Source organism: Chroicocephalus ridibundus, chromosome 4 (assembly GCF_963924245.1).
Source record: "Chroicocephalus ridibundus chromosome 4, bChrRid1.1, whole genome shotgun sequence".
Classification (NCBI taxonomy): Eukaryota; Metazoa; Chordata; class Aves; order Charadriiformes; family Laridae; genus Chroicocephalus; species Chroicocephalus ridibundus.
The window spans coordinates 66640802-66660752 of NC_086287.1; the positions used below are offsets into that span (position 1 = coordinate 66640802).

At 39.5% G+C, this 19951-nt stretch overlaps 1 protein-coding gene across 5 annotated transcripts in view; it reads right to left on the reverse strand.

Annotated features, from left to right (window-relative positions):
• Positions 1-654: 654 nt before the first annotated feature.
• Positions 655-19951, reverse strand: part of KIAA0586 (KIAA0586 ortholog) — a 76583-nt gene continuing 57286 nt past the window's right edge. For 2 of the 5 annotated variants that reach the window (XM_063333663.1, XM_063333666.1), the window contains exon 30: positions 655-1226. In XM_063333663.1, the coding sequence (XP_063189733.1) occupies positions 1081-1226 (146 nt within the window). In that variant the 3' untranslated portion in view covers positions 655-1080. Of the gene's footprint in view, positions 1227-14438; positions 14548-19951 lie in introns of those variants that run through there. The other 3 variants (XM_063333661.1, XM_063333662.1, XM_063333665.1) reach the window with 3 other exon arrangements.

A 19951-nucleotide genomic window follows, 5' to 3' on the forward strand; every position in this document is an offset into this window, starting at 1 on the left:
AGTAATGCAGGGAAGTTGTGCAGATGAAGTTATATGCTCTGGTGTCAGAACAAGGTCCAAGTCGACCAGAAAGGAGTACTTTTTCCTAGCTTTTGAGAGATGCCTTCATGCTCCATGTCTTTGAAAGTGCCACAGTATCTCCTCTTTTCCACAGATATCCCATGAAAAGCTCAGACTGGATGAGGAACACAGCAAAAGATGTGTTTGCCCTGTCTGGAGAAGAGCTCCTTTCCTAGTTTTCCTACTGGAACATGTCTAAATTCCTCTTTTTTTGTTCTGCTTAGATGCTGCCTGGGGCAGATGATCCTGCCTTTCCCCATAGCCACTGCTGAATCGACCATGTTGTCCTGATTGAGACAATAAAAAGTTGAGCCATCTCTGGGAGGGTGACTAGAGATTTTCGTGCTTCTGAAGGGTTGAGATTGCAGCAACCAGCTCTGTCTCATGAGAAGGAGAAATTTATATTAAAAAATGTAAACAAATAACCTTACCCACAGAACTGTTCATTCAGGCATGTTTCAAGATGTGAAATCTTTAGGGAAACAAGCATCAAAATGCTGAAAAATTCTTGTAATTCCCCAAAAAGAATAAGAATAATAACAATAATAACATAATAACAATACAAATTCTAATGGTCTCTTTTAGATACAATTTTGAATTACTGACTTGCGATAGCAGTCTTCTAAGGATGAACAAGCTCTGAAGATACATAGAAACACAATTTTCCTGCAAACTTTGGTTTCAAATATATTTCCCTTTGGCTCAACATTTTCACAGTACTGACATTATACTGAGCCAAGCATTTTTTTCCATCAGTGAGACAGACTTTTGCCATGGATTTTAATACTCACCATGATTCTGAAAGAATTGCATTTTATTTGCTTAAAAATATTTGATATATTCACAAACAGAATCATTGCCTAAATTTATAATCATCACAAAATTATAAGAAAAAAAGTAGAAAATAAATAGTACTGAAAGACTGGAATTTTGATGAAACATCCAAGCTATCACAGTGGGCAGACAAATGTACCAATGACAAAATCTTTTGACAGTGACGGACATAAAAAGCCACGAGCTTTAAAATGTATCTGTCCCTGCAAAATCTGAATTGCCACGTATGCTACTCATACTCTGTGTTTCACTATCTATGTCCATGGAAGGCAGCTTCACTGACACCTTGGCCGCAGAAACATGGGAATTCATATGTGAGGCAGCATCCTCTCCTAAAAGAAAAAAAAAACAAAGCAGAACAAAACCCATTATTTGCTGTCTATGACAAACAACTAAACTACACTGAAGTCATCTCCATATTGCATCATTCCATGGAAATACAAAGACACAGATACCCTCACTGTCCACAGTTCTGAGCCATTTCAAAGAGTGCTGTTCTAGCCATTGGAGTTCTCTTTATCAGGTAACAAAGGGATGAATTTCTCTGCATATGTGGACTGGGTTGTATTTACATATAGATACACCATACATACAAACACATGTACATTTATAATCTCCAGTAGGCCCAGAATAATTTCAAATATGTATACTGGTGTTTTCTACAGAATGAAATGACATCCATAGATACTAACAGTATTTCTAAATTCCATCTATATCTGTATGTCCGTTTGCATCAAACTTTTAGAAAACATTCCAATTGTTCAATACCACCTATCTATGTACAATCATAAAGGGCAAAGCAATCCAAGTTGAAGCCATTTGCTACAAGTAGTACAGAGAAAAACACCCTACCAATGCTTCAGCTTCTCAAAACACAGGTGAGAAGTTGTTTTAGCTATTCCCTATCCCCAGTCCATTTCCCTGGCTCATTAAGGGTCCTTCTTGCTGCTCCTTTGTGGTCTATCTCCCTTCTTTCATCCTCTGACAGACTCCAGAGAAAATGTACACAGCCTCCCCCCGGACGTGTGGCTTGCAGGACTTTACAAGTCACATTCATTTTCCAGCAAGTCTGAGATAGTACCTTGCCACTTCCCATTCTTGCTATCTGGATGTCCTGGGAAAGGGACAAGCCCCCATACAGCCCAGCCACCATCCAGCAGCCCCTGAGGGCTGCACAGCTGTGTAAGATCACTGAAATGCTGACAAAGTACTCCTGTCCGGGAAACACTGGAGAGGTAGAAAACAACCTGTAGCCAGATACCAGAGATGGGAATGGAGAAGGGCCATGGGCAAGAGTTACTATATTTAACCAGAGGAAAGACCCAAGATTAATCAATTCACAGAGCAGGGGGAGCAAGACATGAATCAGGATACAGACAGAATAAAGGAGGACAGGAGAAATGGCACTGGATGAATGTTACAACATTCACAAAACATTTTGTGAGTTTTGAAAGAGCATTTTAGCATTTCAGTTGTCCGTGGGACATTTATTTTAAGTGCAGCAGCTACAAGCAAAACAAACATATATGAGACTGTCTGCAACAGCAAAGGCTCTCTTGGATTTTGTTCTTACTCCAATAAGCTGTAACAATTCTCCCTTCCTCTGTGATAGACTAGGTAATTAAAACACTATTTTCCAAATAAAACCAAGAAGTTAGGCTTTCTTTCACCCCAGTTAATTATCTACTATGTCACTGTAGTAGTAACCTGCTTTCATCTGACTTGTAGCAAAGCACACTTCAAATGGCTAATTAAAACAACAAAAACTCACTGCTAAAATAAAATTTCATCTGGTGTTTTTCATGCTAGAACAGCTGCCAACAGCCTAGGAAGTCAAACGTGGATGAGGCCAAAGACAGTAAAGCCCGTACATGCAGCGACCTGTGCCAGACAAGCCTCCTGTCCCTCGGGAAGGCAGGGCTCTGGAGAGTTAGCAAGAGCACAAGTACATTTTTTTGTGTCCCTAGGGCATCAACACGACACCTGCCCGCTACGGTCACTTACGCAGTTTGCAAGAAGCAATATCCATATTTTCACTGGACTATCCTCACTAGTTGGACAGCTTTCGTCACCCCCAGCCCGAACCCCTCTACAAAGCACAGCTGTCAAGTAAGAAGACATGAGAAATCCTACATCTTCTGAATGTGATTCCAAAGGACGTTTATGGTAACACCACAAAGATGTGCAAGCAACGTACATGTTTTGTTTTTCCAGAAGTACTTCCATGAGCTTAGTCTGTAGCCATGTTTGCGTGATAAAAATAGGTTATTCAGAAAGGGAACAGAAGAAAAGCAAAGCGTTTAATTGGTTAGACGTGAAGCTGACACACAGTAAAGACGTGAATGTGTAACGTCCAAGGAAACCTTGTAAATCATCCTAGACGCTAAAGCAGCTCTCCAACACTATATGTAGTTTAATGCTTTCAAAGCTTGACTTTGTTAATAATTTCCACAGTAATGCCACATTCCATGATGTCATTGTTTCAACAGCTGTTTTCAGGTTTGTTAAAGAAAAAAGAAAAAAACGTGTGGTGGTGGTGATGGGGGAAGAATATTCCCTTATCCCAAAGCTCCGTAGTAACTTCCCAAGTATTTGATTCTGGGTTGCTGAAAGAAAGTATCATATTAGTCTACATTCTCCCTAGCACATACTCTAATATATTTTACAGGTATACTATAGTTCGCTTTTATGATAGATATAAAATGTTGAAAGGACAGAATTATTAAAAGAATAATTCCATCTACTTGCTCAACAGAAAAGTTACCAGTTATCTAAATATACCTAAAGAAAAGTAAACATTTCCCTTTTTTTAAAGACAGAAATGTGAAGTCTTTGACTTTGTCAGATGCACACAAAAAATACAGAACCTGGATTTTCAACATTTTAACTGTAAAAAAAATATGGATATCCTATTTCGGCTACAAGGGAGATTCTGCTCCGTGACTGTAACTTTCCAGGATAGAAAGCTGCTAGTCCTGAAACTCTACATTGGCCCAAAGATACAACTATTGAGTAACTTCTGCATGTGCTTTATCATTATCACCTCTTGCTTAATCTAACCTCATGAGTGCACAGTGCATACAACACATTCGTATATACGCATAGGGATGGGTATGTGAATAAATACACAACTACGAGCACACAGGTTTCAATGCTTGTGTTCCTGCTCACATGTATGCTATTTACTGATGTCCGTATTTGCCTTTTGCTGTACATCAGTGATAGCACTTGTATAGTCCCTGGCCTGCTCCTTCTTTAACAATGTGATATTCCATTTTATTTCTTTCCCCCATCAGAGAACAGCTCATAACCAATACTACAATGGTTTCCTCTTAAACATTGAGCTCTTCACCGCCACAACTATGCAAACTGCAATGGTGCTTATAATCTTTTGATATGTCATAAAAACAGAAGGGAAAATTCCTCCATTTACAAAGCTGTGCGGGGCAGGAAGGCAGGTAAACTTCGCAGCTTTTTTCCCCCTCTTGAGAGGCTCTAGAAGTATGCAGTACAATTTTGTAATCATGTACTTAGATGTATTTATAAAATTTTTCCTTGTTAAAATCCAATAAATGGAATACGTGACCTGAGGTGACCTCCAGTTCTCCAAATTCATTGTCACCATCTAATAGAAAACATTCATATAAACTTTGAAAACTGACACGCTTAATAAGTGTGTAAGGGTCCTTGACTGGTAGAAACTCAACAGTGACTGAAAACGTCTTGGTGACCCACTGATGGAAAAGGTCAGATTTCAAATTAGAGATTTTTCCTGCTCTTGCCAATCTATAACAAATTCATGTACAGTATTAAATTTCCAGATCTTTGGTTAACAGAAACATAAAAATGAATGGTGTGTAAACCATCCGGTGACCTGTGAAGGGAGTTTTTCTCTAAGAGGTACCGTCACACAGAGAGAGTATGCTATATACAAGTGTATTGTGAATGTATGCCAAATGGAAAAGGAATTAAACACCCTGAAGGGAGGTTTGGTTACTAATACCATATTGGCAACAGTAAGAACAAAGAAAAATGTTTAAATCTTTCTTTTAAAATTTTTCTATTTAGCAAAATAAAAAGACTAAACGAGGCTGACTTTTAAGCCAAATAAAAATGATGTGCTTTAACTCCTTTGAGTCAGTGTCCCTGCAATAAATAAAACTTCTATTTTTAATCTATCTGGATGTAAAACAGACCCATATCTTATAAGTGAAAAGAGCTATCTTCAAGGGGAGGGATCTGAAGGATCAGGACCCACGTTATTGTTTCAGTACAAGAACAGAACCATAATTACTGTAATTATCTACATACTACTAATTAAAATTTAAGAACAACCATCACTTCACAGCAACCCTGTGACACAGCAACCCTTGACACTATCCTGCACAACATCCTGGTCTCTAAATTGGAAAGACATGGATATGATGGATGGACCACTCAGTGGATAAGGAATTAGCTGGATGGCTGCACTCAAACAGTTGCAGTCAACGGCTCAATGTCCAAGTGGAAATCAGTGATGAGTGGCGTTCCTCAGGGGTCAGGGACCATTGCTGTTTAACATCTTTGTTGGCAAGATGGACAGTGGGATTAAATGCACCCTCAGCAAGTTTGCCAATGACACCAAGCTGTGAGGAGGGAATGGATGCCATCCAGACGGACCTGAACAGGCTGGAGAGGTGAGCCCATGCGAACCTCATGAAGTTCACCCAGGCCAAGTGCAAGGTCCTGCACCTGGGTCACAGCAATTCCAAGCCCAGATACAGGCTGGGAGAATAGACTGAGGGCAGCCCTGAGGTGGAGGACTTGAGGGTGTTGGTTGATGAGAAGCTCAGCATGAGCGGGCAATGTGCACTTGCAGCCCAGAACGCCAACTGCATCCTGGGCTGCATCAAAAAAAAGAGTGGCCAGCAGGTTGAGGGAGGTTATTCTGCCACTCTACTCTGCTCTCATGAGACCCTACTCCAGAGTACTGCGTCCAGCTTTGGAGTCCTCAGCACAAGAAGGACATAGACCTGTTGGAACGGGTCCAGAGGAGGACCACGAAGATGATCAGAGGGCTGGAGCACGTATGCTATGAGGACAGGCTGAGAGAGTCAGGGCTGTTCAGCCTGGAGAAGAGAAGGCTCCAAGAAGACCTTATAACGTCCTTCCAGTACCTGAAGGGGGCCTACAGGAGAGATGCGGAGGGACTCTTTATGAGGGAGTGTAGCAATAGGACGAGGGGTAATGGTTTTAAACAGAAAGAGGGTAGATTTAGATTAGATATTAGGAAGAAATTCTTTACTCTGAGGGTGGTGAGGCACTGGAACAGGTTGCCCAGAGAAGTTGTGGATGCCCTTTCCTCAGAAGTGTTCGAGACCAGGCTGGATGGGGCTTTGAGCAGCCTGGTCCAGTGGGAGGTGTCCCTGCCCAGGGCAGGGGGGTTGGAATGAGATGATTTTTAAGGTCCCTTCCAGCCCAAACCATTCTATGTTTCTATGATAATAAGGCTCCAAGCATATGTAAAAACAATTCCAGTGCAGTGTTCTCCTTTAATAGCACAGGTTGATATGAATGGCTTGTTTCTTCTTCTGCCAGATTCCAGCTGCTTCACTTTGTTTATTACTGACTTCAAAGTTTAAAACACTGTCCTGCCCCAACAAATAATTTAATCCAGATGGCATTATCTCAAGTGTCTGGAGCACTGGGGATAGCACAGCACCTGCAGATCTGTAACTCAGCATCTTAAAACCTTCAATGAAAGTGCCTTTTTTTAAAAAATCTTTGTCATTCCCCCATTTTGCTTTTTCCCTACAAAAAAAGATTTACATCTGGGATACAGTTACAAAGACTGTTAGCAGGGAAACAGAGTTGTCAGAAAATCTTTACGGTAATGACGGTAAAGTAGAAGAATACCTACAAGCCCAAAGGTAACAGAACCGCTATCAGTAGAAACATTTTATCTGCTGCTTTTATGTGTAAATAAAGATGTGAGGTACATATTTGTGCCAATGTGTATCCAATCCATGTCTCCGTGGATATCTATAGGGTACCAAAGAAAAATTCACTCCTTTTCATATGTAGTTGTAACAGGCAAATTACCAAGTACAGCAATCCAAGAAGCAGCATTTTTGTCAAAATCAAAATTATTCCAGACTTACTGGGTGAACATATACTGGTAAGAAACTGATAAATGTTTTGATGTAAGCAATTCTGAAGGCTACACTGAAAGGATAAAATACACTGCAATGTGAGTCATGTTATTAATTATAAGAACAGTATTTCCAGTTCAGACTCATGTCTAGCTATACTTTGTATATTGACTACATAATTCAATGCTTCTGGAATTTAATGGCTTATAGAGTTGCGAGTGGGCATGGTAAGGAACTCGTCACATGTTGGCGATGGTAAAGAATACGACATTCTCAAAAACAAGCATGACCATCAGCGGTGGTTCAAATAGTCCAATTGTTTGGACAAAATTATTCTCCATTCATTAGAAATGATAGCTCCTCCACTTTTCTAGCTCTGGACCACTTCCACCTTGAATCCACGTGTGTATTTATGTTATTGTGGAGAAAGTGTCCTCTCAGCTCTGCTAGAAACGAAGCAAAAATCTTTAAGCACGTGTGCTTTTTAGAGCAGGGACTCTGTTCTCATTATGTAAATGCTTTGCTATGCATAGGGCCCCGGGCTGCATGTCAGACAGCTGCCTTCCACTAGGACAGGAATACAGAAAGCAAGAGCAAAATGGTCTGCAAATGCCTGCAGATCTGTTCTTGTAACTCAAAAACAAGCTGCGCCTAACCAAGCTGGTTTCATGCAAACAGAAATGACTCTAGGCAACCTTAGGCCAAATTTCTAGGGCTGAGTTACATGAAAGGGATAGATTTACAATTAAAACACTTGAGTTCTTTTACAGAAATGGACAGACATCTGTAGGACTTGAGCCAAAAATGTCTGGATTTAGAAGTATGATTCTACTGCTTGAGATGAAAAAGCACAGTTTAATTCTAAAAGGCTTCAGCCAACTCATAAACCTCCATAAGTGGGCCACAGACACCAGTGGAGACAGAAAACTGTATAGTATGAGTTCAGTTCAAGTTTTGACCTAAACTTGGCAAATTCCATCTTCACATGGTGTAATGTACTTACAGAAACTCCGCATACAAGCACACAGAAAATAAACATGCATACACACACTGCTTTCCTTTTTTTGTTTGTTTCTTTAAACCCTGATGTATATCCTAGCTATAAATATTTCTGAAAAGAAAATAAATTCAGATCCTGGGTCAGTAAAGGAGGGCAGGACACAGGCTAAGCAGCCAACAAATTTTTCAAAGCAGAGTATTTGAAAACGATTTTTCCTCCTCTCAAGTCTGAGTTCAAGGTTCAGTGGTTTTCCAAAACATGCTGTATTCCCACCAATAACAACACTAAACAGAACAAAAACTAGAAATACATAAAATAAACTAGAACCAGATTTTTCAAAATCCTAACACAGAGACCAGTAGGGAAGGACAGACAGAAAGCAGCTCCAAAACCATCTAGAAATGAGATTGCAGAGTTTACTAAAATATTTCCTTTTGGTGACTAAAATCTACCCTGCTTCTTTTGATCTGGTGTATTTTGCTCTGTAGAGTATCCCATTGCTTAACAAGTTTGTTCCCTGGCCACAACTCTTGCTATCGTTTCCCAGCAAATCACTTCCAAAAGATGTGTAATGATCTTTCCAAATAACTACAATAATTATTAAAATTAAGAAGAAATATTAGAAGTCAATTTGATATTTCTGTACAGATGCCTGTTAATTTTTGATGTGGAATTGGCTACAAACAAATAGTCTTTTCTTAAATTTTAAGCACTGCTGCTTCTTGACTGTACCATTTTCTTGAGGAGAAATGAGATGTGGTAAACCTTGGAGCAGCAGCTTTCATTTCAAAGTAAAAAAAGGAGAAGGAGTTGGTTCATTACTAGTCCAGAGTCTTTGAAAAACACCAGGAAAATGTGTATCTTGTGTAAGAGCTGGGGGGGGGGGGGAGTAATCTCTAAATCCACAGCTGGTGGAATCAGGAGAATCTGACAAGTGATAATTTAAAAACTGCATACGTAATTGTGTAATTAATATTTTATTTATTCAGTACAACTAAGTGTCACCTACATAGCAATCTTTTTCTCATTTTCTGCAAAATCTAACAGGCAAGTGGATGAGAAAGTAATTTTTAAAGTACAGTTGTATATAATACATTCAAGCTCTGTTATTCACACCTTCATGTTTGGGGATCCAAAAGGCATTTTAATGCCAGTATCTGAAGCAAAATAAAGCAGCTCAAAAAAAAAAATTAAAAAAAATTCAAATGATCAATAGTGGGAATTCATACTAAATTCTAAGATAAAGTTACGCAGACCTCCCTCAGGATGCAGAACTGTTCACTGCAATCCTAGCAGTAGGACTGGCTCTACTGAGACCTCGTATCTTAACAATATTAATTGCAGCAATACCACCTCCAGCTTATCTACATCATACCACAGTGCTAGACATAATAGCTTTCATAGCCTACACGGGGAGTGGCAAGTAAACAAAAAAACCAATCAAAGCATCTTTTTAATTCTTAAAAGTTACACGGCCTGCTTTTACTTAAAAATAATTTAAAAATAATTTACACAAGTAAAGTTGAATGAAAAATTCAATGATGTTTCCTCATAAATAAGGGTTGCAGTGGGTTTGAAAATGAACATCTTTCCAGTTCGCGCTTAAAAAGAAGATGGGTGTCCCAGTGATGGATCCCCTAAGCAAATTATGTTCTTTTGTAAGTTAGTGTACTGGCCAGGATATGTTCTGGGTTACTCTGGAGTCTCCGCCTTCCTGTCTTCAGATCAATTTGGCCCATGCAGCTAAATTACCAACAGTTACTCTAACATGCTGCTCTTAGGCAGTTTTTGATGCGTGGTTGTCCATATCACTTGGGATACACATATAACAATCTCTACTTATCAGACAGGTTCAGTATGTTGCAGATAAAGACTGAACATGTTATCTGCAGTGATGCTTGCCCTGAATACGCTTACTAAGCATCGCACACTATCCAGCCCTATTAACTCCTCAGCTACATGACTATTGAAAAAATTGTTAGGAATGTTAAGAGGACAACTTTCAGTGAATTAGTGACAGAAGTCACAAGCTACTTTCTATCACTTAAAAGTGTGATGGGATGGAAGACCCTGATGAGCTCTCCCTCAAACAAACAAGAGGATTTCCTGGGAAAGGAGGTTACGTACCCTCCAGCCAGGGCAGCGATCAGCACCCAGACTGAATGAAGTCTAGGGGGTAGGCATCAGGAAGAAAACAGAAAACCTTCTGTACTGCACGGCTCTTCAGGCAGTACTGCAGGGCAGAATTTTCTCATTATACATCACTCTTCACATATAACAGGGTCACTAAATGCATTCTTATAATAAAAATTTATATGATATACTAAAAATAAAAAACTGTTCAAAGAGCAAGTGTTTATCTAGATGACCACAAACAAAATAGCTGTATTTCTCTATTCTGAATACTTCTAAAATCTAAATATTCACATGACCCTATTAATTTATTTTGATGATTTTCACTTCCAAAGTCATGGGATTCTCCATATGGAAACAGACTTCTATTACTGTACTACCATTACAAAGATCTGGCATATTAAAATGGTTATACCTACAGCACAATTACTCAATTTTTGTAATTACACCTTTTGAAATGGAGATTATAAATATTTTCCCCAGGAAAAAACAAGACAAGACAGAACAAAACCAGCCCTATATAGTTAGCGTTTTCCAGCAATGTATTCTAATAAACAGTAGGACATCTCTATGCACATTTCTAGCATACATGCCGACAAAGTTGTTAAAAAGACCTCCTTTAAAGATATTTGTTAAACAGCAGAAGATGGCCATTAAAGGTCTTACCATTGGTGCATATCAATTAACTCTGAAAAATGTATTAGGGATAAGCAATTCTAGGAATTTTAGAGAGGCAAGCAGTATTTGTAGTAGTTCAGAAAGAATACCGTTGCAATCTAGATAAGTAAGCATATGTTAAAATAAGGAAAACATCAAATGTCTTTACTGGAAGATATGCTGGTAGCCAGCCATTACGCAAGTGTCCAGACCCTGTTCTGCCAAAGACCATCTAACCTTCTCTTGAAATGAGACCCGGTGTGATGCCAGAACCAAAGACTCTGAAAGGTCTTAAAGTTTATTACAATCTAAAATGTTTAAACTTCGTACAATAGATATAAGCATTCCTCCTTGTAAAAAAAAACCCAAACAACAAAACAAACAAAAACCAAACAACCAAAAAAACCCAAAACACCAATCTAAGAACCTTGGCCTGCTACATGGGAAAGAGTAAAAACAAAATTCCTTCTTAATATGCAGTGAATCTGAGCTCTAAATCAGTAAGCGAACTGCAAAAACATATTGCTCTACATCTATGTTACATATGCAGCACATTACACCACCTTCTTAACTCTGTTATCCACATCGCTTCTGATTTTAATACGACACACACCTCCATCTCTACTGAGCACTATATAAAGAGGGGAAAACACTGCAGACTGCTCCCAGCAACACTATGCTTCTTGAAGATTTCACTACTGACCCAGCGGTTCCCCAGCAGTGACAGTGAAACCGACAACTGTTGTTAGCAATGCAGGAGGTGCTCTGCACAAATCTTCGAGCAGCAGTCAAGCAATGCCTTTTGAGACACTGAACATACTCATTTACATTAAGTTCTCATTTGGGCAGATGTTCTTTACCTCTGAAGCAGTGCACACACACGCAAGTTGAAACTTTGAAGATCCTGACTGCATTAACTGATGGTGGCAACTCTTTCTGGTGTCTAGTGTCAACTTATTTTAGAAAGCATCGCAGCACTTTGACATTCACTCTTCCCAGTTCAAACTATTGATGCCAAACCTGGTTGCACTCAGTTCATCAATAGCTTTCTTCATTGCATTGGGCCACAAGCATGATTAATATAGCTTGTAAGCAGCCTGAATGAAATTCATTTATCAGTTGTCTGGGTTTAAATATTCCTGGCCACAGTACAGGGAAATTTGCACTGGAAGGGAGCGTGCGCAGAAATTCAGTTGGCATGTGTGGGAGCAGCTTCCTTGCGGAGGTGTGTGCTGATGGGACTCGACTTGTGCAGGTGAATGGCACAGATGCCTGGGTCTGTCTGCTGCTCCAGAGCACACACTGCAACTCCTGAATTTATATAGTGCTCAAAGGAAAAGCAATTATGGAAAGCTCCTTAAGAACGCAGCTTTTGCAAACCCTTTGAATACCTGACAATGACATAAACCCAATTATTTAGCACAACCCTAGTCTGTCACAATGACACCCAGTGTGTACCAGTATGAATAGCACAATGGCAAAAAAATCTCATCTTGTGCGTCTCATGGAATTTAAGGGCTCCCCATTATTTTACTTGAAGCAAATTCACCCACATTATATACACACACATGCACTCCCAAGTTCAGGAACACTTACTCTGCAAGTATTAGATAAATCAGTCTGCTTTCTAGCAGTTTCTTGCACACACAGTAAGACCAGAAATTTGAAATGCATTATCCATTATTTTCTTTTTCTTCCTCTCTTAAATATCATGAAAGAGCTGAGTCCAGAATATACTTAAAATTCAATACATATACAAGTTGGGGAATATGTTTCCGCTCATCATTACTCTGTCACTGAGAGTTAGATGGATACATGGCCTACACAAGAACAGAAGAGAACAAATGCTTAAAGATGATATCTTTCCTTATATAAGACAACACTTGAATGTCACTATTATTTGATGCAATGTTGTGGTTTTTTTAAATCTTGGAGGGAGAAAACGCACATGTTGCAAGGTCCCTCGGAACAGGACTGTCTCCTACCATGTAGGAAGCCAGGCAGAAAGGGACCTGGATCATTCCAGGGGCCTCTCAATGATTCTGCAATGCAAACCGTAATATAGTTTTACTGCCCAGGTTACAGAGTTATCCAATCCTTCCCAATTCCTTCAAGAGAAGAAATAAACAGGCTAATGCAGCTTCATTGTCCATTGCTCTGTATTTTTAGATCACTGCTTAGAAAGTGAGTAACGTAGTAGCCAATGTATAGCATTATTCACACAACCCACCTTTATTATGCACAGAAAGTTTCTTGGAAATGTATTCTAAATCTGATAAGAAAAATCCTCATTAAGAATCATTTGCTTGTTTAATTTTCACTTATTGAGCTTTAATGTACCATAAAAGTAAGTAATAACAACAATGTCTTAAATAAGTATTGCCCGTCTTGCACTCATTAATGTTTTAGAAGAATGCAAAACTGCCTCTAGATACAGGAAGCTGCTGGAAAATAAAAACTAACCAATCATATACGCTGAGAGCTTTAAAGAATTTTTTGTTGAACACGGAGTTCAACAAAAATGTATTCTGTTCACTGTACACATGACACCAGTGGGAATAAGAGCCAGTTCAAGTTCTAAGTTACCATTACTTGGGTAATAGTTTCAAGCTGCAAGGCACAGCTGTATGGGCCCAGCCAGACAGGCTATCACAGCAATGCTTTGATAGCATGGGGCCCTTAAGTGTCAGGATATAGAAAAGGCAGCAGTTGTTGGCTGTGAAAACAGTCTGATACAAACCAGATGGGGACTTACTTGATGGGCAACACAAAGGAAAACAATTGGCTCATTCAACAAAGTCAGGCCACTGCCCCAGAGAACTAACAGAAGACAATAACAGTCAACCAGAGCTGATGCAAACAAGAAACAGCCATGTGGTTATGGTTTACGGAATTGTTTCTCCTTAGACTAAACATAAAGTTTTGATTTCTAATTCTTATATTCATTAATTTCAGCCTCATTTACAAGCCCCCTCTTCCTCCAAAGTCTTCCGTGTAATCCATTTATGTAGCACCAGCCTTCACACACCTACTTAAACAAGAAGAAAATTATATGACAAAGGCAGCTATATTAATCTAATGTTTCCTGAAGAATGCCAAGACCACAGACAGCTTTCTGAACCGTGTCAGAACATTACAGATCCGCAGCACACAGCGTGTTATCAGACACATTTGCACGCATATGGCAGTATATTTACTGATTCTTTTTGATTTGAAATGCATAAAGCCCAGTAGGTCACATACTGGGTTACCGGAGTACAGATGTCTTCCGGTTTTGTGAAGAGTTCTTTTGGTTTCTTACTTAACTTTTTTCAAAAGAAAACTTCAGATCAATTATGTTACCACATAACAGTTTTGTTTGGCAGGCTAAAGTTAAAAATCTATTAGAATCGCCATTACCAAACTTTTTTTGAAGCAATCAAAAATTTTAAAATTGGCTATTTCAGCCATAACTCAAAAAATCCCCAACCCATGCATTTTTAGAAGCTTGTAGAAGATTATGGTCCAAAATCTTAATTGCTCTTGCTGTTTTATTACAGGAAATATAAAAGTGACATGTGCAAAGGTATTTTGATTACGAATTACTTACAGAGATTGCACAATAAGTCAGACCTCTAAGGGCCTTCTGCAATTTCACTCTCAGACTCAAAACATCTGAACTTCAAAATATTCCCTCTGGCAGGCTCTGTACTGCAGTGCTCCACGTAAGTGTGAATGGTTGGATGGCACACTCTGAAAGACAGACACATGCTCAGATACCCAAGCAAGTATGTCTACAAAATACAGATGTCCTGGATGCCTTATGAAATCACATTGTCCCGGGACCCATCAGCTTTAGCACACCACCACGCATCCCTGGAGCTTCACTGCTTCTGAGACTGCTCGATGGCTAGTTCACAGATTTTTGAGCTACTAGTGTCGCATGATGTAAACATCTCCTTAATACATGATTCAGACCTACGATGGGTACACATGAAGTCTGCTCTTCTTTATACGCGCTTCACTTTCCATGCGGACTTGCAAAAAGCACCTGGACTGAAGAACTGAATGTATGGCTCTCATGTAACAGCCCACACTGGATAGACAGAACAAGGGAGTTTGTCCTTAAAGAAAAAGACCTACTGAATTAATGAAGTATACAGTCAGGCCCTAATTGTCACCTTAAGTGGTTCTAGCTTTTAGCTGCTTGGGTACTCAAGCAAAAAAAAAAAGACTAAAAAAAAAAAAAAAGATTCAAAACAACCATCACATATTGTAGGTAGAAAAGTATGGTTTTTACTGCAGTTTCCTGCCATAAGCACAGAGCCAACACTCCAGCAAAGCCGTTGTGTGCTGTGCTTTGTCTAAGCTAAAACATCTCTCCAGCTTATTTCCAAACGTGCAGCCAAATTCTTGAAACCTCTGACAAAGGGGTGGGCTGTCACATTGTAGCAGAGAAGATTTTGCCTGCAGTGCTGCTATTATTAATTTTTCCATGTCATATATATCAAGATCAGAACACATTTCTTACATACAGCTGAAATTTTGTATTCTCTTCATTAGGCCATGTCTAGAAGATTACAAATCTTAGGAACAGAACAGCCTTTATCAAGCCTTAACCTCAGAGATACCGGCTGTTGTAGCCTTGCCTTTAAAAGCAAATGAGAGAGGAGCAAAAATTTCTTTAAATCCCAGGTCTGTCTGTAGAGGAAAGCCCCAAATGCTCTTGTAAAAACGGTTTTGGACATCGTTCAGCAGAGAATGCCTTCACAAAGGACGGCATGTAAAGACCAGCTGGAGCAGGGGGAGGCACGACTGCCCAGCCTCCCTTAAAGTAAAGACTCCAACAGGAAACTGCTTCCCCTTTCTTTTCTCTTTTTTTTTTCAATCAGGAAGGAAGCTTCATCTTCAGAAACAAGCATTGCCTGTGTAATCTCCCTGCTTGCCTGTCTCCAGGAGTGGGTCCAATTACTGAAATAAGCTACGTGCACTTTTAAGAAGATAATCGTGTATTTATATTATAACTCAAACTGGTAAATATTTCCCATTTATAATTTTGATTTATGTAACAGGGCACGATAGCAGCTGTTAAGTAAATAAAACAATTGTCTCAAGATCTGTAATTATGGTTGTACGATTATAAAAACAAACAAACAAAAAAACCCAGAAACTAAGCAACTGCCAGCAAATTCCATGCTTTTTACTTCTACTGGTCTGACAAGGACAGAAACTGCATCTGTTATACTGTCTTTAAACAAACATAGCTCTGCCCAAGTCTTGCAATATGTACAGTGCGTAAAACAAGGCCACAATAGGCAACCCTGAGATTATTACTTTATTCTAACATCCCGAGTTTGGATGGAGGTGTGCTGGTCAACCACATTAATTCTAAGCTGCTTTGACTGCATAGTTTGGAGCCAAAACATAAATGTACTTCTACGAGACCCAGAAAATGTGAGATACACATTTTCATTGTTCAGATATGGTTGATGAATTATTATTTTGTACTGAAACTACATGCCTATCTGACATTAAGAAAAAGAAAGAGTTAATGAATGTCAAAGTTGTATCATGCACAGAAAGAGTTAACTCCCTGCAGACAAAGCACTGGGGGAAATAAAAAAGTGCATTTTACAGAACTGCTACATATTTTGTGTCACACTCAACAACTTTCACTCAGGTTGTTTAGAACTGTGCTTAAAAACAGTTCTTCCTGCTTTAAAAGCAAAATACAAGTTTTAGATAGAGAAGAATGGTAACAGAGATACAAAGGTTCTAAATCTAAATTAAGTTTTTCTAGGTGTAGGCGTTTTTTTCCTGAATGACAGCATTCATGATAAAAAATAGAACACAGTAGTCCACAGTCAAAATTTAACCCATCTCCATCATTTACTACTGCTGCTTGCAAATGCAGTCACCAAAAGCACATTTGCAACTGGTATTTCAAAGATGAGGAATTGTTGTATTTTACTTTCAAAACTAGTTTTATGGAAGATGAAAAGTGTTTTAAGCAAGTTTTGCATTTGCACATCTTACTCAACACTATTACAAAACGCAGTCCCGTATGCAACCCCCGCAGTGAGCAACAGGTCACACATGGCAACTTTAATCTTCATTCACCAGTCCTTACCCTATTTTTAAGAAGAAAGCTACTTTGGCAGACTGCATTTCTCACAATCAGCATGTTATCAGAGAGGTGCATTACCATTATTTATATAGTATTCTTCATTTGGAAGACATCCTAGATAACATTTACTCCACGCTGTTGCCTTACTTGAAAGTTTCCTGAGCTCCTAGTGTTAAGAAATTAATCACATGGGCACTGGAAACATATATTTATATTTAATTATAGGCAGTCTTTGTAACACTGTATTGAGAAGCTGGTGCTGGAAAAACCTGACATCTCTTTAGTACATAAAGTAGAAGGTCTCTTTACTCCTAAAGTATCTAGAAAAATAAGCAAATAAAATACTTAGGTAACTACACTGTTCAACACTGAAAACTGCTGGTAAGTCAAGCCCTCTCACAATATAATTAGCAGTTAAATTAAAAAAATAACATTACAGTTTGACTGTGGACACCAATCATCTAAATATCTGTCTTCATTGGCTACTTAGATTTTATTAATAACTTTACCGCTATGCCTCACCTCTGCTAGCAGTGCAAAAATTTACAAAGCGTTAAAAAAGTTTAATAGCTGAGAATGACAGCTCTTGTAAATCACCCATCCCCTTTACAAAAGAGGTTTTGGGGTCTGACAGTCAGAGTCTATGGATTATTCATCACTCGCATTAAGCTACCTCCACTCAGCATATATGCTCCTGTCCCTAGTAATTCCTCTTCTACTCAGCCACTCCCCACACAAACAGCTGTCTCCTTCCAATTTTTATGTAGTGCTTTAAAAAGCTGAATTGAGCTCTTAACAACAGGTAAAGCTGAAGGGAGTCCAGCTGCCTCTGCCCAAGGATAACCAAAACCAACAAAGTGGGGAAAGCAGAAGCTGTTTGTGTTGCTTTCACACATGCACAAGCCACTGAATTATAAAGGCAACAGTTGCCTTCCCTGCCAACCAGAAAAATGAAACAAATGCAGCACATACTGAAGACAGAAAGCCTACATTTCTCCTATCACAGTGCTATATACGTTTCTCCAAGTTGAAATATGTGTTTGTAATACTCCTTGTCTTCACCTGTCACCATACAGTATCCATGCAGTATGTTGCCAGCACCCAAACGCATCAAGACCTCCTGGTCTGATACTGATGCCTTTTATAAAGAACCACGACTTTTACACCAAAAAAGAAATGTTAGAGAAGAGGCCTACTTAAATGACTGTTAATCCAAGAAACGATGATCATCCTAAAAGATCCTATAGCGCATCTGCCAACTGAACTAACACAGAGTCGGTAGCAGGTCTACCTAAGACAGCTGGTACGGTTCCTGATTCCAGCTTAGCTGGCATTGATATACCAGGCTGAAAACAATAGTGACTGAGAAATGGAAATACATTGTATTCAGGAAATCGTCTTTGCAAGCTGCAATCTCTGGCAGAGGCTGTAGCATACTCCTGGAGGCAGTAACTCCAACTAAATGGTCTGCTGAATAAGAAAAAGATAAAGCTATTTCTTACAACACAGCTTTTTATAATGACATACTGACACACAACGTTTAGAACAACTAGGAATCTCAATATAAATACATTTGCCATCGCTACTAATGAACAGGCATGCAAATTAAAGTAGTGCAAGACCATAAAAATCTAAGGCCTCTTTACAACATTATGACGGAAGATGATGTGTAAAGGGACTTCAGACTCAATTATATGTATATAAATGAGTAGCAAGTTCAGGAGAGACTGTTCTGATCATTTTCCATGACCTACCACAACACACAGGCCACAGAACAGCTAAGCACACTTACTTTCTAGATGCACATCAGTTCTTTCTTATTAAACCATGGGCTCAGAGTTGTGGAACCACTAATTTCTGAGTAACACCTCCCTCCAGAGAAGAGCTAACTGGAAACAGCCCCGGGGCTGATGTAAGCATTAAGTACATGGGGAGTCTCTGTCCTTAGGTGGCTTGCCCAAGCCTATTAATTTTTTGTGTGTGTCCCCCATTTATATAAGCAGTATTTGCATGAAAGGGTAAAGCAGGTCAGCCTAGTCAGCTTGCTGCCATCTGCTTTTATTCAGAATTACTCAAGATCAGTGCCAGTGGGATCAGTGCCCATTCAGGGGGTTTATTGTGTGTGTTTAGTTTTTGCTCTTTACAATGAAGGCAACAGCAATTACTTTAAGTTTGTAAAAGTGCATACAAATCATAATACACAATACAAAGCTGCTTCAGTCAGATCCTAGCACGTTTACGAATCCTACAGAGGCTGTGAGAAAGACTGCTTTGGCACAACAATTTTGATAGACTGGTGAACAGTGTGTTAGAATCCAGGAGATATGAGACTGTATTCAATACTTGCTATCAAGATCATTCCCTACTTGCAATGCACAACGACTCCAGCTGATTCACCACCACATGAGAATCTCACACAAAAGAAAAAGCATCACATTCTAGCTTGGTCCCTAGACAGGCTGACAATAGGTGGATTTATACAACTGGAAACTGGAACTGGTGAAAGATCAAAGATAGACTGCAAAAGTGGAAACAGCAATTTGGGGCTCTCAGCCAGTATTTATAACTCTTAAGAGTGGATATGTAGCAGTAAGACTTACTCTCCTCCTAAAGAAAATTCCACTTAGAATATGCCTGGACACTAGAGACACAAGCTACAAAAAAACCCACAACCCCCAAACCAACCAAACCCTCCCTCCCCCTGCCCCAAACCTGCAAAAAGGAAAAAATGGGTAAACATGGAGAAATATGGAGAGTAGGCAGGCTCTACAGAAGGATCTGGATCAATGGGCCAAGGCCAATTGCGTGAGGTTCAGCAAGGCCAAGTGCCTGTCACTTGGGTCACAACAACCCCATGCAAGCCTATCCCTACAGGCTTTGGGCAGAGTGGCTGGAGAGCTGCCTGGTGGAAAAGGACCTTGGGGTGTTGGCCAACAGCCAACTGAATATGAGTCAGAAGTATGTCCAGGTGGCCAAGAAGGCCAACAGCATCCTGGCCTGTATCAGAAACAGTGTGGCCAGCAGGACTAG